This window comes from Chiloscyllium punctatum, chromosome 15 (assembly GCF_047496795.1).
Source record: "Chiloscyllium punctatum isolate Juve2018m chromosome 15, sChiPun1.3, whole genome shotgun sequence".
NCBI lineage: Eukaryota > Metazoa > Chordata > Chondrichthyes > Orectolobiformes > Hemiscylliidae > Chiloscyllium > Chiloscyllium punctatum.
Window position 1 is genome coordinate 38,726,704 of NC_092753.1, and position 18,725 is coordinate 38,745,428.

Genomic DNA, 18,725 nt, shown 5'->3' on the forward strand with positions numbered 1-18,725 from the left:
GTGGGTGTTGCTGTCCAGGCAGATCTTTATTTCTCATCCCTATTTGTGCGGAGGGCAGCTAAGAGTTAGCCACAGTAGTAAGAATTTGAAGTCAAGTGTGGGCTAGATCAGGTAAGGATGGCAGATTTTGTTCCCTAAAGGAAATTAGCGAATCTAGATAGTTTTTCCAAAAATTCACAATGGCTTTATACTTAACATTAGACTCTTAATTCCAGATTGTTTTTGAGAAATTGAGTTCACGTTTCACCATCTGCAATGATGGGATTCAAAGACAGGTCCCTCGAATATTGGTGAGGCCTCTGATGGAATACTGTGTCTACTTTTGTTCTCCCAGTTATGGGTAAGATATTATTAAGCTGTAGAGTGTTCAGAAGAGATTCTGGCCAGGATGTGGCCAGGTATGAAAGGTTTGAGTTATAAAGGAAGGCTGGATAGGCTGGGACTTTTTTCACTGGAGCGTAGGAGGTTGAGAGGTGCCCTTATAAAAGTGTATAAATCATGAGGGGTAGAAATAGGGTTAATGATAGTTGTCTTTTCCCTTGGGTGGGTGATTTCAAGCCTGTGGGGCACAATTTTAAGGTGAAAGGAGAGATAAGTTTAAAAAGACATGGGAACAAATTATTTCCACAGAGGGTGGTTCACGTGTGGAATGCACTTCCTGAGGAAGTGGTAGATGTGAGCACAATTACAACTTCAAAAGACATTTGGATATGTACGTCAATAGGAAAGGTTTGGAGGGATATGGGCCAGGATCAGGAAGGTGGGCCTAGCTTAGTTTTAGGATCATGTTCATCATAGACTGGTTGGCCCTGTTTCTGTACTATATGACTTGGTAACTCTGTTACTGGGTTACTGGATTATTAATCAAATGATAATACCACTAAAATATCACCTCCTCCTTGTTACTGAGATATACCATAACTTCATGTGATAAAAGACAAAGCTTTGTCTCATTTCTATACAAAATAATTCAGCTGAAACCTTGATTCGACAATGACATCACGTACTGTGTACTGTTCTGGTCTTCTAATTATAAGAAAATATATGGGTTGAGAGGGTGTGGTGCGAGGTGGGCTCATGTGGCACAATGGTGGTGTCCCATCTCTGGGCCAATAGATCTGGCTTCAAGAAGCCCCACCTTCTTCCAAGGCGTAACATGACAGGTTCATAAAAAAAACTAGAGAAACGCACTCCTGTAGATGCAAAAAAAAATTTACAATGACCTTATCAGAATTGCAAGGCATATGTTTCCAAAAGAAGATTGAACAGTTTGGCCTTTTCTCTCTGGAAGCTAGACTAAAGAATAATAGAGGTCGTTAAAATGATGCAGGATTTTGCAGGGTAAATACAGGACAGTCGATAATAATTCCAAGAGATGGTTTTTGTATCCTGTAACTGTTTAGAATGTGGAACTTTAGAATGGAATTTGGTTCCAAATGTAGTTGGGTGAAACTAGTGAGGAAATATTTAAAGATAGTTTTACTTCAGCGGTTTAAAAGAAGACTTGCATCCATGTCGCACCTTTCACAACCTCAAGATGTCCCAAAATGCATTATAGTTAATGAAGGGCGTTTTTCAAGTGTTATCACCGTTGGAATACACGTGAGGCGAGGGAAAAAGGGAATGCAGGGATATGGTAATGGGGTTAGATGAAGGAGAGTGTTCAAATGGCCTATTTCTGAGCTGTACTATAATTCAGTGCAATCTCGCAACTATCAGCTTTGAAATAATACAACACCGGGTTCAGAAGATGTTGAATTTGAACTAGATGTTGGAGCAAGAATTAGTTAACCTGCATTGTAAATTTATACTTGACATTATTATTGTTATTCCTGTTACTTAAAAACCAATTTTATTTAGAGTCATAGAGATGTACAGCATGGATACAGACCCTTCGGTCCAACTCGTCCATGCCGACCAAATATCCCGACCCAATCTGGTGCCACATGCCAGCACCCAGCCCATATCCCTTCAAGCCATTGCTATTCATTTACCTATCCAGATGCCTTTTAAATGTTGTAATTGTACTAGCCTCCATGATTTCCTCTGGCACCTCATTCCATACACGTACTATCCCCTGTGTGAAAAAGTTGCCCCTTAAGTCTCTTCTTTATCTTTCCCTTCTCACCCTAAACCTATGCCGTCTAGTTCTGGACTCCCCCAACCACCCCAGGGAAGAGACTTGATTGTAGGCGCTTTATTGAATAGATTTCTTCTTAAATTAATTTCAAATGGATTGGTCATGCCAAGCCTTTTACAAGCATTCACACAGTTTCAGATGGAAACAAATGTGATGCGAAGGTGTTGTAGAAGATGAAGAATTGCCTTTGAATTGGAAAGAGGTTTCCTAATTTAAAAGGAGCATTAATTTGCATGCATTTAGGATTTTCATGTGAAAAGCTTCAAAAGCTTTTCACAAAGTTGTGAGAAAAATAGAAGAAGAAATAATGGTGGGTAACAAACCGCTTGGTCAAAAAGATCTGGTGTAAGCAAGAGCGAGAGATCCTCGAGGCAGAGATTAAAGGTAGGAATTCCACAGAATGGTGCTAGGGCAGGTGATGTTTCATAAACAACTGTAGGCTATAAATATTTTGTCAACAACTGGGGAAGCGATGGCCCGGTAGTATTGTCATTATGCTTACCAGTTTGCTGCAGGTGCATCTGTCCATGACAGTATCAGTAAGAGTGACCATCACACAGTCCTTGTGGAGATGAAGTCCTGCCTTCACATTGAGAACACCCTCCAGTGTGTTGTATGGCACACTCACTGTGTTAAATGGAACAGATCTAGTAACTTAAGACTGGGTGTTCATGAGGTGTCATGGACTATCAACAACTACACAATTGTAGTCCAGCACAATCCATAACCTCAAGGCCCGACATATTCCCCACTCAACCATTACTATCAAACAAGGGGATCACCCCTGGTTCAATGGAGAATAGGAGGGCATTCGATAGCAGCACAAGACATAAGAAAAAGTAAGATGTCAGCTTGGTGAAGCTGCCAAACAAGTCTACCTTGCATGCCACGCAGCATAGACAGTCCTAAACGATCCCACGGCCAACGGATTAGACCTCTGCAGTCCTGCCACATCCAGTCGTGAATGGTGATGGACAGTTAAAAAACTCACTCGTGAAAGAGGTCAAAACAGGAATGCAGAAGGGAAAACTGAGGCATTCGCAGTGATCTTCAGCCAGAAGTGGATGATCCCTCTCCTCCTGTGGTCCCCTGCATTACAGATAAGTCTTTAGCCAATTTGATTTAATTAACTCCATGTAATATAAGAAATGGTTGGAGACACTGGATACTGCAAAGGCTATGGGTCCTGACAACATTCTAGCAGCAGTATTGAAGGCTTGTGTTCCAGAATTTGCCAATCCCCTATCAAACCCTTCAAGTGCAGTTCCAACGCTTACAATAGGGAGCAAAGGGCATCTGGATGACTTTGGGTCGGTATGGACAAGTTGGGCCAAATGACCCTCTTCTGTGCTGTTATTTCTATGGTTTCTAACATGGAAAATTGCCCAGGTATGTCCTATATGCTAAACGTGGGACAAACCTAACTGGTCAATTACTGCCCCATCAGTCTAATCTCGATCATCAGTAAAGTGATGGACAGTGTCATCAATAGTGCTATCAAGCAGCACCAACTCAGCAATAACCTGTTCAGTGACACCCAGTTTGGGTTCTGCCAAGGCCACTCAGCTCCTGACATCATTACAACCTTGGTTCAAACATGGACAACAGAACTGAATTCCAGAGGTGAGGTGTGAGTGACAGCCCTGGACATCAACTTCACATCTGATCGAGTGTGCATCAAGGAGCCCTCGCAAAAATGGAATCTATGAGTCTCGGGGAGCAAACTCTCCGGTGGTTGGAATCAAACCTAGCAAATAGGAAGATGGTTGTGGATCTCAGCTCCAAGACAACACTCTAGACGTTTCTCAGGATAGTGTCCTAGGCCCAACAATATTCAGCTGCTTCATCAATGGCCCTCCCTTCATCATAAGGTCAGAAGTGGGAAAGATCGCCAATGATTACACAATGTTCAGCACTCTCCTGATATTGAAGCGGTCCATTTTTCAAGTACAACATGATCTGGACAATACCCAGAGGCTTGGGCTGACGAGTGGCAAGTAACATTCACGCCACACAAATGCTGAACAATGACAAACTCCAATCAGAGATGATCTAATCATTGACCAAAACCTGAACTGTACTCGCCACATAAGCACAATTACTACAAGAGCAGATCAGAAGCTAGGAATACCGCAGCAGGTAACTCACCTGACTGCTCAAACCCGATCATCATCTATAAGGCACAAGTCAGAGTGTGATGGATTACTCCTCACTTTCCTGGATGGATACACCTCCAACAACACTCAAGCTTGACACCATCCAGGACAAAGCAACAAGCATTCAGTAGCCCCATCGACGTTCAGTAGTGACGATGTGTGCGAGATGTACTGCAGAAATTCACAAAAAAATCTTTAGGCAGCACCATCCAAACCCACAGCCATCAAGAAGGACAACGGGCAGCAGATGCATGGGAGCACTTACATCTGCAAGTTCCTGTCTAAGCCACTCACCATCTTGGAAATATATCATGGCTCCTTCACTGTCGCTGGGTCAGAATCCTGGAATTCTCCCCTTGGGAGGTGGGGGCTATTATGGATTATTGTTTATGGATTAACCCACAGCAGGTGGACTGTAGCAGTTCAAGAAGGCAGCTCGCCACCATCTTCTCAAGCATTTAGGGATGGGCAACAAATGTTAGCCAGCCAGCAATGCCCACGTCCCATGAATGAATTTTAAAATATACAAGAAGTGGTCAGAGTCTTGGGGAGTTTAAGGACAAAAGGATTGGAGAGGTTGCAGAGATAAAAGTATGATGAGACCATACGTAAGGATGAGAATTTTCGATTTGAATCCTATGGGTTGGGAGTAAATTTGAATTAGAGAATATAGGTGATAATGGCCGGCTGGTGGCTTGCTGTCCGACAAGATATAGTCAGCAAGGTTTTGATTCAGATGAAATTTATGTGGAAGTATTGATGGTCATCAACGAGAGTATGGCATTAATTGGGTTTTCCGAAAAGTCTCAGCCAGAGTAGATAGAAGGGAACCAGTTGCTATGTTGTATTTAGACTTCTAGAGGGTGTTCAGCACAATACCTACAAAAGGTTAAGTCATCAGATAAGGGAGAGCAAAAAAACAAAATATTATTTAAATTGAGAAAAAACTGCAGAAGGCTGCAACACAAGGGGACTTGGGGATACTTGTGCATGAAACACAGAGGGCCAGCACAAGGTAATCAGGAAGGCTAATGGAATGTTGGCCCTTAATTCAAAGAGATTGGAGTGTAATAGTCGGGGAGTCTTCCTGCAACTTTACAAGGAGTTGGTGAGACCACATTCGGAGTATTGTGAGCATTTTTGGTCCCTTTATTAAGGGAAAGATATAATTTCATTGGGGTTCAGAGAAAGTTCAATAGGATGATCCCTGGTCTGGAGAGATTGTGTTTTGAGCAAAGGTTAAACAATTTGGGACTTTACTCACTGGAGTTTAGAAGAATAAGATGTGATCTCATTGGAATATCTCAGATTCTTAAGGAGCTTGACAAGGTAAATGTTGAAAGGATGAGAGAGTCAAAGACCAGAGGACATTAAGGGGCAACAGTTGGTATTGGATGAGCCATCCTGGCAATATAGATACAGTAGGGAAGTCAGATATACATTTTTAACAGCACATAAATGGGAATTATCAGTTTATGTGAAGAAACTGACCCCTTTTCTGAGTCATACCTTCAAGGGACTTATGAGGATTTTTTTTAAATAGAATTGCCAGCAGTCATTGTTTTTACCATTGTGTGGAAACAGGCCATTCAGCCCAACAAGGCCACAAAGAGCATCCCACCTGGACCCATTCCCTCACTCTATCCCTGTAACCCTGTATTTCCCATGGCTAATCCACCTAACCTACACATCCCTGGACACTATGGATAATTTAACATGGTCAATTCCACTTAATCTACACATCTTTGGACTGTTGGAGGAAACTGGAGCCCCTGGCGGAAACCCATGGGATGAACATGTAAACTCCACTCCACACAGATTTAAAAATACAAGGAAGCTCTTTTAATCGCTGGAAAATGCACTGTATGTAGTGTGGTACCGAGCTACGCAGCTCAGGAGGATTCCTATTTAATCAGTGTTTGAGGCTGAGGCTGGAAATGAAACTAGTCTCTGGCGCTGTGATGCAGCAGCACTACCACTGAGCCAGCATGCCACCTTGAGGAAAAGCAAATTGTCAAGTATGAATTCTTTGCAGACTCTAGGGTGAGATGTTAACTAACTGTGTGACCAATTTCAGACAGAAAATGATAAAAACAAGCAAAATGTGAGTGTAGTAATTATTACTGACATAATCGTGATGCCTGTTGAGGTTCCAGAGCGCTCTAAACCTGTTGCTCAAATGGTCAGTCTTTGTATTACAATCAGGAAGATAATTAACAATGCAGATTTACAAAAAGGGAACATGCAGACTTTTTGTAGGATACATAGGTGAAAGTAAATCTGAAGCTTGAGATCTAGCTGTGTTGTGCCTCATTGCTACTTGTCCACTCAAGCCCACCTATCGAACAGCATTCATCTCCAATCAACTGCCTCAGCAAACACTGATTAAATAGGAATCCTCCTGAGCTGCGTAGCTCGGTACCACACTACACACAGTGTATTTTCCAGCGATTAAAAGAGCTCCTTGTATTTTTAATTTAAACACAAATGTACATATCAAGTCAAACTGAAACCCTGAAACCTAAAACAATGCTTAGAAGCTAACGAACTGGTTAACATTTTTGCATAAAATTAATATATGTATAATTAAAACAGTCATTAAGATAGCGCAAAAGGAATTTTACATGAGAATGTTAACCAAGAGCACTTGCAGAGGAAATTAAACCATCAAGTGTTTAAGAATTAATTCACCATTCAAATGCCATAGTTCTTACAAGTATAAAATTGTGAACAGCAGCTTTTTTTTCTATCCATTTGCCTTTGTGGTGTTCCTAATGTCATTTTAATTTCCTTTACTGGGAGGGTGGGTGGTGGCATAGCAGTTTTATCTGAATTAAGCAGATACGAATAACACTTCTGGAGGAAGTCAATCCCTGCTTCCCCAGAGGGATTTTTCTGCTGTTCTTCATGTTGGTTCTTGTGTTGTGGAATGAATTAGACAGCTGTTAGATCCATGCTGAGCAGCCAGTTCCACAATGTAGTCTACCTCCAGACAAATGATTAATAGTGACTAGCTATGGCTATGCAGGGACATGATCTTTTCCTGTAAAATGCCTGGTAAGTTTCTGTAATGAAACACACAGCTTTATGTTGAAATAATCAAGTTAGTATGTGCTTTATTTGATTTAAATGTGGGATGGGTACAATTTCTCTGTCATTTAAAGATATTTCCCTGCTTAAAAAAAAGAATGGTGGCAAGTAGATTTCCACATGTCAACACAAGACCTTGATTATTACTTTGTGCTTCTTTGAGAGAATGAGCTTTTGAGTGAGTGTCTGTAGAGCTCGGTGAGCACTGTGGCTGCATAAAATGTTATCAGTTCTTGGTGCATACTTAAGATTTTTTCACAAGTAACAAGCTGGTTGAAAATGAGACCATCTGCAAGTCCTTGTTTGCCTAACTAAATAACTTTTCAATGCAAAAATTCCAGAAGATACTGATATTTTTCACTTGTATCAATGTCTGATCATTAGTCTTAATAACCTTGTTTTTTAGGTTGAGGCTGCATTGTCATTAAGAAATATGACTGCTGCTGTTGTGCATTTTAAGAGATTGATAGTACCTGAGTATACATTAAGCAGGCCTAATATTTCTCCTAGTGCAGAAAATTCAGAACAATGACATAGAAATTAAATTGATTACGTATTCGGGACCAGGCTTCATACTGTGCAGGTTCTGGATTAGTGGTGCTGGAAGAGCACAGCAGTTCAGGCAGCATCCAAGTAGCTTCGAAATCGACGTTTCGGGCAAAAGCCCTTCATCAGGAATAAAGGCAGTGAGCCTGAAGCATGGAGAGATAAGCTAGAGGAGGGTGGGGGTGGGGAGAAAGTAGCATAGAGTACAATGGGTGAGTGGAGGAGGGGATGAAGGTCAAGGAGGAGAGGGTGGAGTGGATAGGTGGAAAAGAAGATAGGCAGGTCGGACAAGTCAGGGGGACAGTTACTGAGCTGGAAGTTTAGAACTAGGGTGAGGTGGGGGAAGGGGAAATGAGGAAATTGTTGAAGTCCACATTGATGCCCTGGGGTTGAAGTGTTCCGAGGCGGAAAATTAGGCGTTCTTCCTTCAGGCGTCTGGTGGTGAGGGAGCGGCGGTGAAGGAGGCCCAGGACCTCCATGTCCTCGGCAGAGTGGGAGGGGGAGTTGAAATGTTGGGCCACGTGGCGGTATGGCTGATTGGTGCGGGTGTCCCGGAGATGTTCCCTAAAGCGCTCTGCTCGGAGGCGCCCAGTCTCCCCAATGTAGAGGAGACCGCATCGGGAGCAACGGATACAATAAATGATATTAGTGGATGTGCAAGTAAAACTTTGATGGATGTGGAAGGCTCCTTTAGGGCCTTGGATAGAGGTGAGGGAGGAGGTGTGGGTGCAGGTTTTACAGCTCCTGCGGTGGCAGGGGAAAGTGCCAGGATTGGAGGGTGGGTTGTTTGGAGGCGTGGACCTGACCAGGTAGTCATGGAGAGAACGGTCTTTGCGGAAGGCGGAAAGGGGTGGGGAGGGAAATATATCCCTGGTGGTGGGGTCTTTTTGGAGGTGGCGGAAATGTCGGAGGATGATTTGGTTTATGTGAAGGTTGGTAGGGTGGAAGGTGAGCACCAGGGGCGTTCTGTCCTTGTTACGGTTGAAGGGGTGGGGTCTGAGGGCGGAGGTGCGGGATGTGGACGAGATGCGTTGGAGGGCATCTTTAACCACGTGGGAAGGAAAATTGCGGTCTCTAAAGAAGGAGGCCATCTGGTGTGTTCTGTGGTGGAACTGGTCCATCCATCAAAGTTTTACTTGCACATCCACTAATATCATTTATTGTATCCGTTGCTCCCGATGCGGTCTCCTCTACATTGGGGAGACTGGGCGCCTCCGAGCAGAGCGCTTTAGGGAACATCTCCGGGACACCCGCACCAATCAGCCATACCGCCACGTGGCCCAACATTTCAACTCCCCCTCCCACTCTGCCGAGGACATGGAGGTCCTGGGCCTCCTTCACCGCCGCTCCCTCACCACCAGACGCCTGGAGGAAGAATGCCTCAACTTCCGCCTCGGAACACTTCAACCCCAGGGCATCAATGTGGACTTCAACAGTTTCCTCATTTCCCCTTCCCCCACCTCACCCTAGTTCCAAACTTCCAGCTCAGCACTGTCCCCATGACTTGTCCGGACTTGTCCTACCTGCCTATCTCCTTTTCCACCTATCCACTCCACCCTCTCCTCCCTGACCTATCACCTTCATCCCCTCCCCCACTCACCCATTATATTCTATTCAACTTTCTCCCCACCCCCACCCTCCTCTAGCTTATCTCTCCATGCTTCAGGCTCACTGCCTTTATTCCTGATGAAGGGCTTTTGCCCAAAACGTAGATTTCGCTGCTCCTTGGATGCTGCCTGAACTGCTGTGCTCTTCCAGCACCACTAATCCAGAATCTGGTTTCCAGCATCTGCGGTCATTGTTTTTACCACATTGGGGTGAGCTGCCCACACAGGTCATATCTCCATAAACGACTCAATGAATAAAGAAAACCAATTTCAGGCCTCCCGCAGTGCTGGCAGCACCCCTAAACTGAGTAGAAGGCAGATGTAGCAAGCTGCAGTGACGGTGTAGAGATACCTACAGTGTTTGTGCACTGGAGGTCCAGTCCTGCTCTGCCATTTCCACAGAAATGGGATTTAGAGAAAAAAAAGCACCTTGAATATGTCTTATGTTCGCAACCTCCAAGGCTTACATGAGATTTCTAATAGTGTGAAGTTTGATATGTAATTCACTCATTAGGAACTAGTTTTGAAAAGAAAGCCTTCTAAAGTGTTTCAATCTTTACTTAATGTGTTGAAGGTATTGTTTCAGGTGAGCACCTATGGGACCCAAACAGGGGAAGATTGGGTTTAACTTGTCCGACAACGAAATCATTTTCCCTTCCTTCCATTTAAAACTTACAAGTGGTGGTAGCATTAATCAATTTATACCCATCCAATCCAGAGTTACAGATGAATTTGGAATTGTTTATGTACAAGTTCAGACTGGATTACTTCCTTACATTCATTGATAGGTATCAATAGCACTTGTAACATGTATTAGAGAATTCCGTCCAAAGTAGTTTTTCTTCCAGTTACAGCAATTCATTCTTTGACGAGGTTTTAGTGTTACATGAATTCAAAAGCAGTGACGCAGAACAAAGCTAATTAACAGTTTGTGATTTATGAGCTGAAGGCATATTGAGTCAGACGACCTGCAAAATTACCTATTTTCTTTTTGTAGATGAAAGCATTTATCGGTATATATTAGAATTAAGTGACTGCAAAAATTGGATAAGTTGTGCATTTTGTCAAATTTATAGAATCATTTTTGGCATTTAGCCTAATAAACAGAAATGTTTTTTTTGCTGAGGGATGTAATTCTGTGTTATTTGCTGCATGATTGACACGTTATGGTTTTCACTTCATAAAATCTCGATGTCATATCATGACCTCAATCACTTGAGAACCGAAGCATCATTCCAGCTTTAGTTGTACCAGTTATTACTTTAAAGATATTTCTAATTATTAACTGGATAATGAGGTTTGAACTACAGTGAGCACAAATATTATCTATATATGAAGTTCATTGAGTACCCAGCAATGAGATTTGGAAATTGCAAATTGAACTCCATTACCACAAAAAATGAATGTTGGTTCTATTTTGATTGGACAGCTTCAATAAAATTGGTGAGTCAAAAGAAAAGCACATTACTTTCAAAGAGGTCTGACATTGGATAAATTGGTATACCATGTGTGATAAATGAGTAACACAATGCAAACGTTAGAAGCATTTTATCCAAAATTTTAAGGAGTGAAATATTATTAGCATTGACGTGAGTTTTTACAGTCATTTGTAATGGCAATACATGTCATGTTTTCAGTGTTTGAGCACTTTTAAGTGGTACATTGAGATGATAACTCTTTATGGGCTATGAAAAGCCTTTGGTTTGGCATAAATTCCCTTTGCAATATTCTCTTGTTGTACAATTGCAAAGCCAATGCCTGTTGATCGAGACTCAGATTGAAAGGCATGTGAGAGAAAAAAAGTATTCATTAAAAAATTTTGTATCTATAAGTGTCCCATCATAGCAATTGTTGCTGTACATTTTAATTGGTTGAATTGACAGCTGAATGAGATATGTTTAATATCTGTCTGAACAAATTCTGCACCTTATCCATTAGTTCAGTGCCAAGGAGGTGCTAAATATTGGGAAGTACAGTCCTTGAAATAAGATATTAAAAGTTCATTTATGTGATTTGCTGAATGATAGATACTGAGTCACATTCAATATTTATTGATTTTTCAGTACTCCCTGAAGAAAGCTTAAATTATTGCATTTCTGTTCCTTTAACGGTGGCACTTAATCTAAGATAGTGTTGAACTGTTGTTTACATTCTGATATTTCGTTGCCTGCATGAAAGTATTTAATTCTCAGTGTTAATTTGGAATAGTGCATTCATCTACACTGTTGGTTCTTTTTCTTTTCATCTTTTCTGCCTATCACTAAAGAGAGGGATGTCTCTGGAAAACAAGTGAAAGAGGTTGGTGAGACAATCTCACTGGCAGAGCAATACTGCATAAATATGCCTGCTTCTTCCATTTGTTACTAGCACGTGTAGTAGATGTCTATTGATGTGCATTTTAAGCATGGCATCAGTGATCAATACTAGGCCTGTGCTGTTAGCCCACCAAATGCAGCATTCAGCTTTGAAAAATGCTTCCCAAATAACAGCAACTAATCAAAGGTTGACCAAGCTTGCTTTTTTTAAAATGTTTGCGTGGTATAGTATAAAGATTTTATTTTTATCTCTTTGACAATCTAAATTTCAGGTTCGTATGGAGCTTGTTCACTTCTTCACTTATTTTTAATTCATTGGGGAAAAAATTAGCAATAAACAAAAGTGATTTTTAATGAGACATGCCAGCTGACATGTCTAGAAGAGATCTCTATCTACTCTAATGGGAAACCAAATCTATAAAATTGGGTAACTGGAGTTAACTGTTATGCATCGTTCACTCAGACTCTTGCTGCTTAACACCATATTGTGGATTTGCCTCCGATGGCAATAGAAATAGCATGTGAAACCAGAAATAAAAAGTTGTTATCCATTGACAAGATGATTCCTCTTGCTAGCCATAAAAATATCAGCAAAATTAATTTCAGTAATGTGTTTAATTATGCAGTGCAAAACAAGCATGAATTTGGCCTTTATAATTCTGATTACGAAGAGCTGTAAATGCCAGCATCAAAAAATACAACAAACTTTCCAACAGCTCACAGCCCCAAACAAACCCACCTTGACTATAAGCCTATTAAATGATAAATAGTTACATGAGTCCCACTGTTCCTTCACTTGCACTGGAGTAAACAAAGCATCTGTTCTGTTCTCTGGTTTCTCGTCAGACCGAATAAATCTTTCACCTTCTACTAAACATTTCTGTTCATGAGAATCCTGAAGGCAGAAGTGCAGTATCAAGGGTACAAAACTGACGATAGCTTTCATTGTTTGGGAGCAAGGGATTGTGGGCATCACTGTGGGACGAATTCCCCAGAAATTAATGAGTTATTAATTCAGTTTCATTAACAGCCCGCCACTTGAAAAAGAACCATGAACTGTGAACCCATTCTCCATAAGATTCTTTCTGGAAAAGATCTGTTCGAAAATCAGGTGTATCAGAAATGATGCAATGCAAATTTAAAAATTATTCTTTTAGAAATGTTTATACTTTCTAGAATTGGCAGGGTGAATATGCACCAGGATCCATTTCATACCAAAATTTTCCCTGTGTCTAAAGCTTATCATAAAACTTTATTCTTGTTGGTTCTTCATGCCATGAAATAGATTGTTAAAATGTGATTTGACTGATTAATTTTCTTTGTTTCATTATTAAACACAAAAAGTTTGAAATATGTCCTGTTTCAAAATTATCATTAATGGCAAATTAGTAACCTGGGAGTGGGCTATCGTATGCCCGAATGCAAATCGGTGAGGTGGACAAGCTCCTTCTAACCACCACTGTCAAGTGAAGCAGCATTATTTCTCAGCACCTGAACAATCTAATCCTTTTTGTTGCCCAGAGTACTTCATGTTAGCAAAAGAAAAATCATCCTTTTGAGCTTGCTGTATTTACATGTATACCAATGCTTAAGTTCTAATTTAAACTTGAAATTTAATCCTTCATAACATTCCTTGCACTAAAGAAAGACATACCAATTTAGTTGGTAATTTCGTGAGCTGTTTTTCTTGCAAATTATAAAAATGTTGAAAAGAAATATTGAATTTCCTTCAATGCCTTGGAAAGAAATGAATATAAAATGTTTCCATTTACTTTTCAACAGTAGAGTTACTTTCTGTATGCTCTCGATATTTAAAGAGCGCGGTCACTCATGTGCTTAATTTTGTTTAGTTTAATTTGCATGAGATAACACAAGTCAAAAGGAACATGTAACAAGAATTATGTTTACAAAACATAAAGCTACTCTTGGTTCAAACTGAAAACGTGTCATTTGGCAGCTCACTAAGACCATAATAGGCAAAATCTTGACATTATGTCAAGTGTTTTTATGGTATGCAACATTGTCATCACTATCTTTGCAGCATTTAGCAGCAAGGGCTCATCTTGTAACAATAAATGGAAATGTCACTGGAATAGTTTACTTGAGTATAATCCTTGAATGTAAAACTCTGCAGAATGAAAGATGATGATATTCTTAATGTGGCCAATAAAGGTCAACAATAACAGCAATCAAAACTCAAATCTGTTTTTTAACTATGGATACCCCACCAAGCATTTTGGCACGTTTTACGAGAGTACGGATGGATGTCAAATGTACTATTTCCCTTTTTTGAGCTGACAATAAATCACAGTTTTTAAAAAAAATTCATTTTTAATCCAGCTCAAGTCTGGACGGAAAATGTAACAAGTGATCTGAATTTTGTTGGATAATGAAACACAAGGACTTCCTCAAGCGCATGCTCGTGGATAGCAATCTGAAATGGCATCTCCAGATATGTTGCTTTTTAAGTTTAGGAACAGAAAGGCCAGGTTTAAACCTCAAACTACATCTCAGCTGAAATTAGTTAATTAAGACAAAAGAATTGAAGCTAAGACCTTGGTTTGCGACACTCCACCAGGAAGTGGATCTGCTGATTTGACAAAAAGCTTACAGATGTGCCACTTAATTGGACACAAAGACTTTCATGCTAGACAAAATTTTCATCATTGTTGATTTTTGGCCATAGAATCATAGCCATAATAGGTCATCAAACAAAAACAATGTCTTATATTTCCCTAACCCCAATTCTATCTGAATCTAATGTCTTTTAACCAAGTCTCTAATAAAAGTAAACATCATGCTGTCATCTATTGCTTTCTCATCTGCAGCCAACCTTACACTAGTACAATTGGTCTTTGATTATTCACCAAGCATCTCCAGTCAAGTCATAGTAGAAATGGAACTGTGAAAGAGAATGTCAGTGATACCTTGTTCCTATATATCGAAAGCATCAACACTGGATTAAATCACTTTTATTCGAAACCCTTAAATTGACTTACTTGCAGAAGACGTTATGATTTTAAAGTGTGTCCTGTTCTGCTTCTCTCGCTTAATATGTTGCTCTGTAATCGTAACTCCTTCATGCAGAGCTTCCAACCTTCTCCCCTGCACCCTGTGGATGTAAAGTAGATGTTAATTGCTGCAAGGCCTTTCCAAAGTGCATCTATGTTTCTCTCTTTATTTTCTGTAGGTAACAATGTAGGCAGTCTCTTCCATATGGTGGATGACCTGGGCCGAGCAATGGAAACCTTGGTGACGGTTATGACCGATGATGAGACAGCAGAGTAACCAGATGTGCTTTATCACAACATTGGCTTCAGATGTCAAGCATGGTTTTTATATGTTCATAAAAAAAAATAAATGGATTGGACCGTACAGGTTTACAAGTTAAAAAAAGAAAACATCTATTTTTTTGTGAAAGGTAGTGGTAATATACCGTAGATTTCAGTAGTTTCCTAAGTCTGTTATTGTTTTGTTAACAATGGCAGGTTTTACAGTTCTATGCAATTGTACAAAAGAATAGAATGAAAACATATAAAATCTTGGTAGCTACGTACCTTGCCATTTCTTTTTATGGAGCGTGTTTCGGATTGTTAAATTTGTAACAATTATGAAGATTGTTCACTAAAAGGGTGCTTTCTTACAAAATATACGTAATTTTATTGTTTATAAACTCCCATCCCCAGAAGAAGACAGTTTTGAAATTGTAAGAGTTAATGCATTTGTCTTTGCAAAATAATAGGCTCTAATCATATCAATGAAAATGTTCATGATCAGTGTTGTTCTTTTTTTCTTCTTAATTAGTAAAATATTGTAGCACATAGCAGTACCAAAACACACTATCTGACATTCATTCCCAAAGCCCCATTTTCTTTTAATGAAACACCAGAAATGAATTGCTACATCTCCCAAGAAATCATAATCACTTAAGCATTGCAATCATACATTAGAGAGCTCTAATTTGTTCGATATTAGAGATTTTATCTACAAAGGCGAGTCATTAATTACCACGTTATTTCTACCTCATTTTCTTGTTTTTTGGATAAATTTTAACAGATTAAACAAATTTAGTTGTCATTTGAAACGATTATGATTAAAATTAAAAGATACGTTAAATCTTGCAGTAGACTTCAGAAAATAAATCTCACAAATTGCCTCTACATTACGGAACAGAAATTTTTGAGAGCATACGTGGTTGTTTGCAGTTGCATTATCTTTCTAAAGCAACCTTGAACCAACTTTTTTTAAGACATCATCGGTTTTCTAATCCATTGAAATAAGGTACAAACTAAAGGTTAGTTTACTACAGATGTTGCTGCTAATCTAGGTATTTGCTTGCAGCAACTGTGTTCTCAGTTGTGATTTCATTAAATAGAATATTAGTTTTTTGGGGTGAGTCAGAAAAAAGCAGATGCAAAATATGAATTACTGTTACCTTAAAAGAATCACAAGAAACATTTGAGTTCACTTTGTATGACCTGAATGTATTTGACTATGGAAGTAATCAGTATAACTTGGTGCATAAATATCACTAGGGCATGTTAAGTCATTTTAACCAGTATTGTTTGTTATTCAAATATCATCATAATATATTGCATTATGTTAACATCTTCACATATACTAATTGTTTTGTAAAGTATATTTTCCTGCATAATCATCACATACCAAGTTCCACACAATATATGCCTTACTATTGTATTATATATTGCTTTACTGTGTATACAAATAAAGCACGCAGTTATATTACTTACTTTGGTTCGTTATTTACACGTTGCAGTGCAATGCTCACTTTTTGGTTTCAATCTTGAGAACAATTGCTTTAAAAAGCTGTTGATGTTTATCAATTATGTTATAATCGATTGTGATACATTGGAAGTTGCTAGTTTCACCACTTACAAATTCTTCATGATTCAGCCATCTATTTAGCAGTAAATCTGGTGAACCTTGAAGTGTTTTGTAAGGTTGCGTGATCAATGCACTTTTTGAGCATCAAACTTAGGCTAGACACTCTAGTGCTGAACTGACCGAGTGCAGCTCTGTCAGAAGTGCTGACTTCTTGCTGAGATATTAAACCAGATTTAGTTGCATGCTCAAGTAAACATCAGAGATCTCAGGGCACCCTTTCAAGGAAGGATAGAGCGTTGACCCTGATGGCCTCGCCAATAGTTATGCCTAAGCATTACAAAACACAATATTTGAACATCAGCATGTGTTGGTAGCTGTTTCGAGTGTATAAACTGATTGCTAGGTTTCCTCCTTTACAACAGTGACTGAATCTCCATACACTTAGTTAGCTGTTGAGTGCCCAAAAGTTGTGAAAGGTACTTTATTAAGTAGGAGTTTTTCTCCTTTCTGATACGATGAATCCTGTAAATCAAAATTATCAGCACAACTACCGTCAGCTGTTCTTCTGTTTGCAGGTGATCTTATTTCCAAAATGGTCACTGTACAGGTATAATGTGCAAATGTTCCCACTTTGAAGATTCAGATGAGATTCTTATCAGCACCTAACCAACTACAATAACACTAACAGAATCTTAACCCTATCCCCACATCAGCATTTAGCTCTTTTCATTTAACTGTCTGTCAGTCTAAATTCCAGTTTCATTTAACACTTCCAGCAGAGTAGAGCTTAAAGTGAGGATTGTATTTCTACGTTTTACTTAGTATTAGTTAGTGTACCAAGATACAGTGAAAAGTGTTGTTTCGCAGCCTCCACAAGCAGGTCATCCTGTACAAAGTGCATTAGGGGAGCAGAACAGAGTGCAGAATAACGTGTTACAGCTGCAGAGAAGGTGCAGAGAGAGAGATCAACATTAACATTTGAGAGGTCCATTCACAAGTCTGAGAACAACAGGAAACAAATTATTCTTGAATCTGTGTGTATGTGTATACAAATTTTTCTATCTTCTGCCCTATGAAAGAGGATAGAAGAGAGAATAACTTGGGGGGGGGGGGTTGATGATGTTGATTGCTTTCCTGAGGCAGTGGGAAGTGTAGATAAGAGTCAATAGATGGAAAGCTGGTTTGTATGATGGACTGGACTATGTTCAAAACTCCGTAGTTTCTTCTAGTCTCGAGCAGAGTAGTTGCCGTACCATGTTGTGATACATCCAGATAGCATGCTTTCTGTGGTCCTTCTGTAAAAGTAATTGTGCCCATGCTGAATTTCCTCAGCTTCCTGAGGAAATAGAGGTGGTGTTGTGCTTTCTTGACTGTCACAAATTGTTGGTGATCATCCCTCCCATGAACTTGATGCCCTTGACCATCTCCACCTCAGCACCATTGATACAGATGGCGGATGCCCTCCACTCTACAAAGTCAATGACCAGCTCCTTATTTTGATGACATTGATGGAGAAATTGTTTTCTTTACACCATATCGCTAAACAATCAATATCTTTCCTGAACTTTGTCTCATTGTTATTTGAGATCTGACCTACAACAGTGGTGTCGTCATCAAGCTTGTAAATGGAGTTGGTGTGGAATTTGACAACAGTCATGAGTGTATAAGAAGTGTTGTAGGAGGATAAGTACGCATCCTTGCAGGGCATTGGTATTGAGGATTATGGTGGAGGAGGTGTTGTCACCTATCCTTACTGATTATAGTCTATGGGTCAGGAAGTTGAGGACCCATTACAGAGGTGGCGCGGGGGAAGGGGGGGGGGTGGTGGACCAAGACCAGTTGGGCAGCCACAGTTCAAAGAAAGAGTACTGAAGCCACTATGTTGAGGCTTCCAAATCAAACCTAAAAGCAGATTAAAAACATTTGGGATTGAAAACCTAATAAGGTGTATTCAATACACAGGTTTTCTTTTTCTCGTGCATGGGCCTTCCACAGATCTAGCCAACACTATAGAGAAGTGAAGTGA

General features: G+C 39.9%; 1 protein-coding gene and 1 long non-coding RNA gene across 19 annotated transcripts in view; one reads left to right on the forward strand and one right to left on the reverse strand.

Annotated features, from left to right (window-relative positions):
• dmd (dystrophin) overlaps positions 1-16,600 on the forward strand; it is a 1,983,813-nt gene extending 1,967,213 nt beyond the window's left edge. For 17 of the 18 annotated variants that reach the window (XM_072584994.1, XM_072584999.1, XM_072584995.1 and 14 more), the window contains one exon: positions 15,045-16,600. In XM_072584994.1, coding sequence (XP_072441095.1) covers positions 15,045-15,142 — 98 coding nt within the window. In that variant the 3' untranslated portion in view covers positions 15,143-16,600. Of the gene's footprint in view, positions 1-11,805; positions 11,838-15,044 lie in introns of all 18 variants that reach the window. The other variant, XM_072585000.1, reaches the window with a different exon arrangement.
• Positions 14,901-18,725, reverse strand: part of LOC140486203 (uncharacterized) — a 107,799-nt gene continuing 103,974 nt past the window's right edge. Inside the window, exon 3 of the long non-coding RNA XR_011962536.1 lies at positions 14,901-14,966. This is a non-coding gene — a long non-coding RNA (uncharacterized lncRNA). The remainder of the gene's footprint in view (positions 14,967-18,725) is intronic.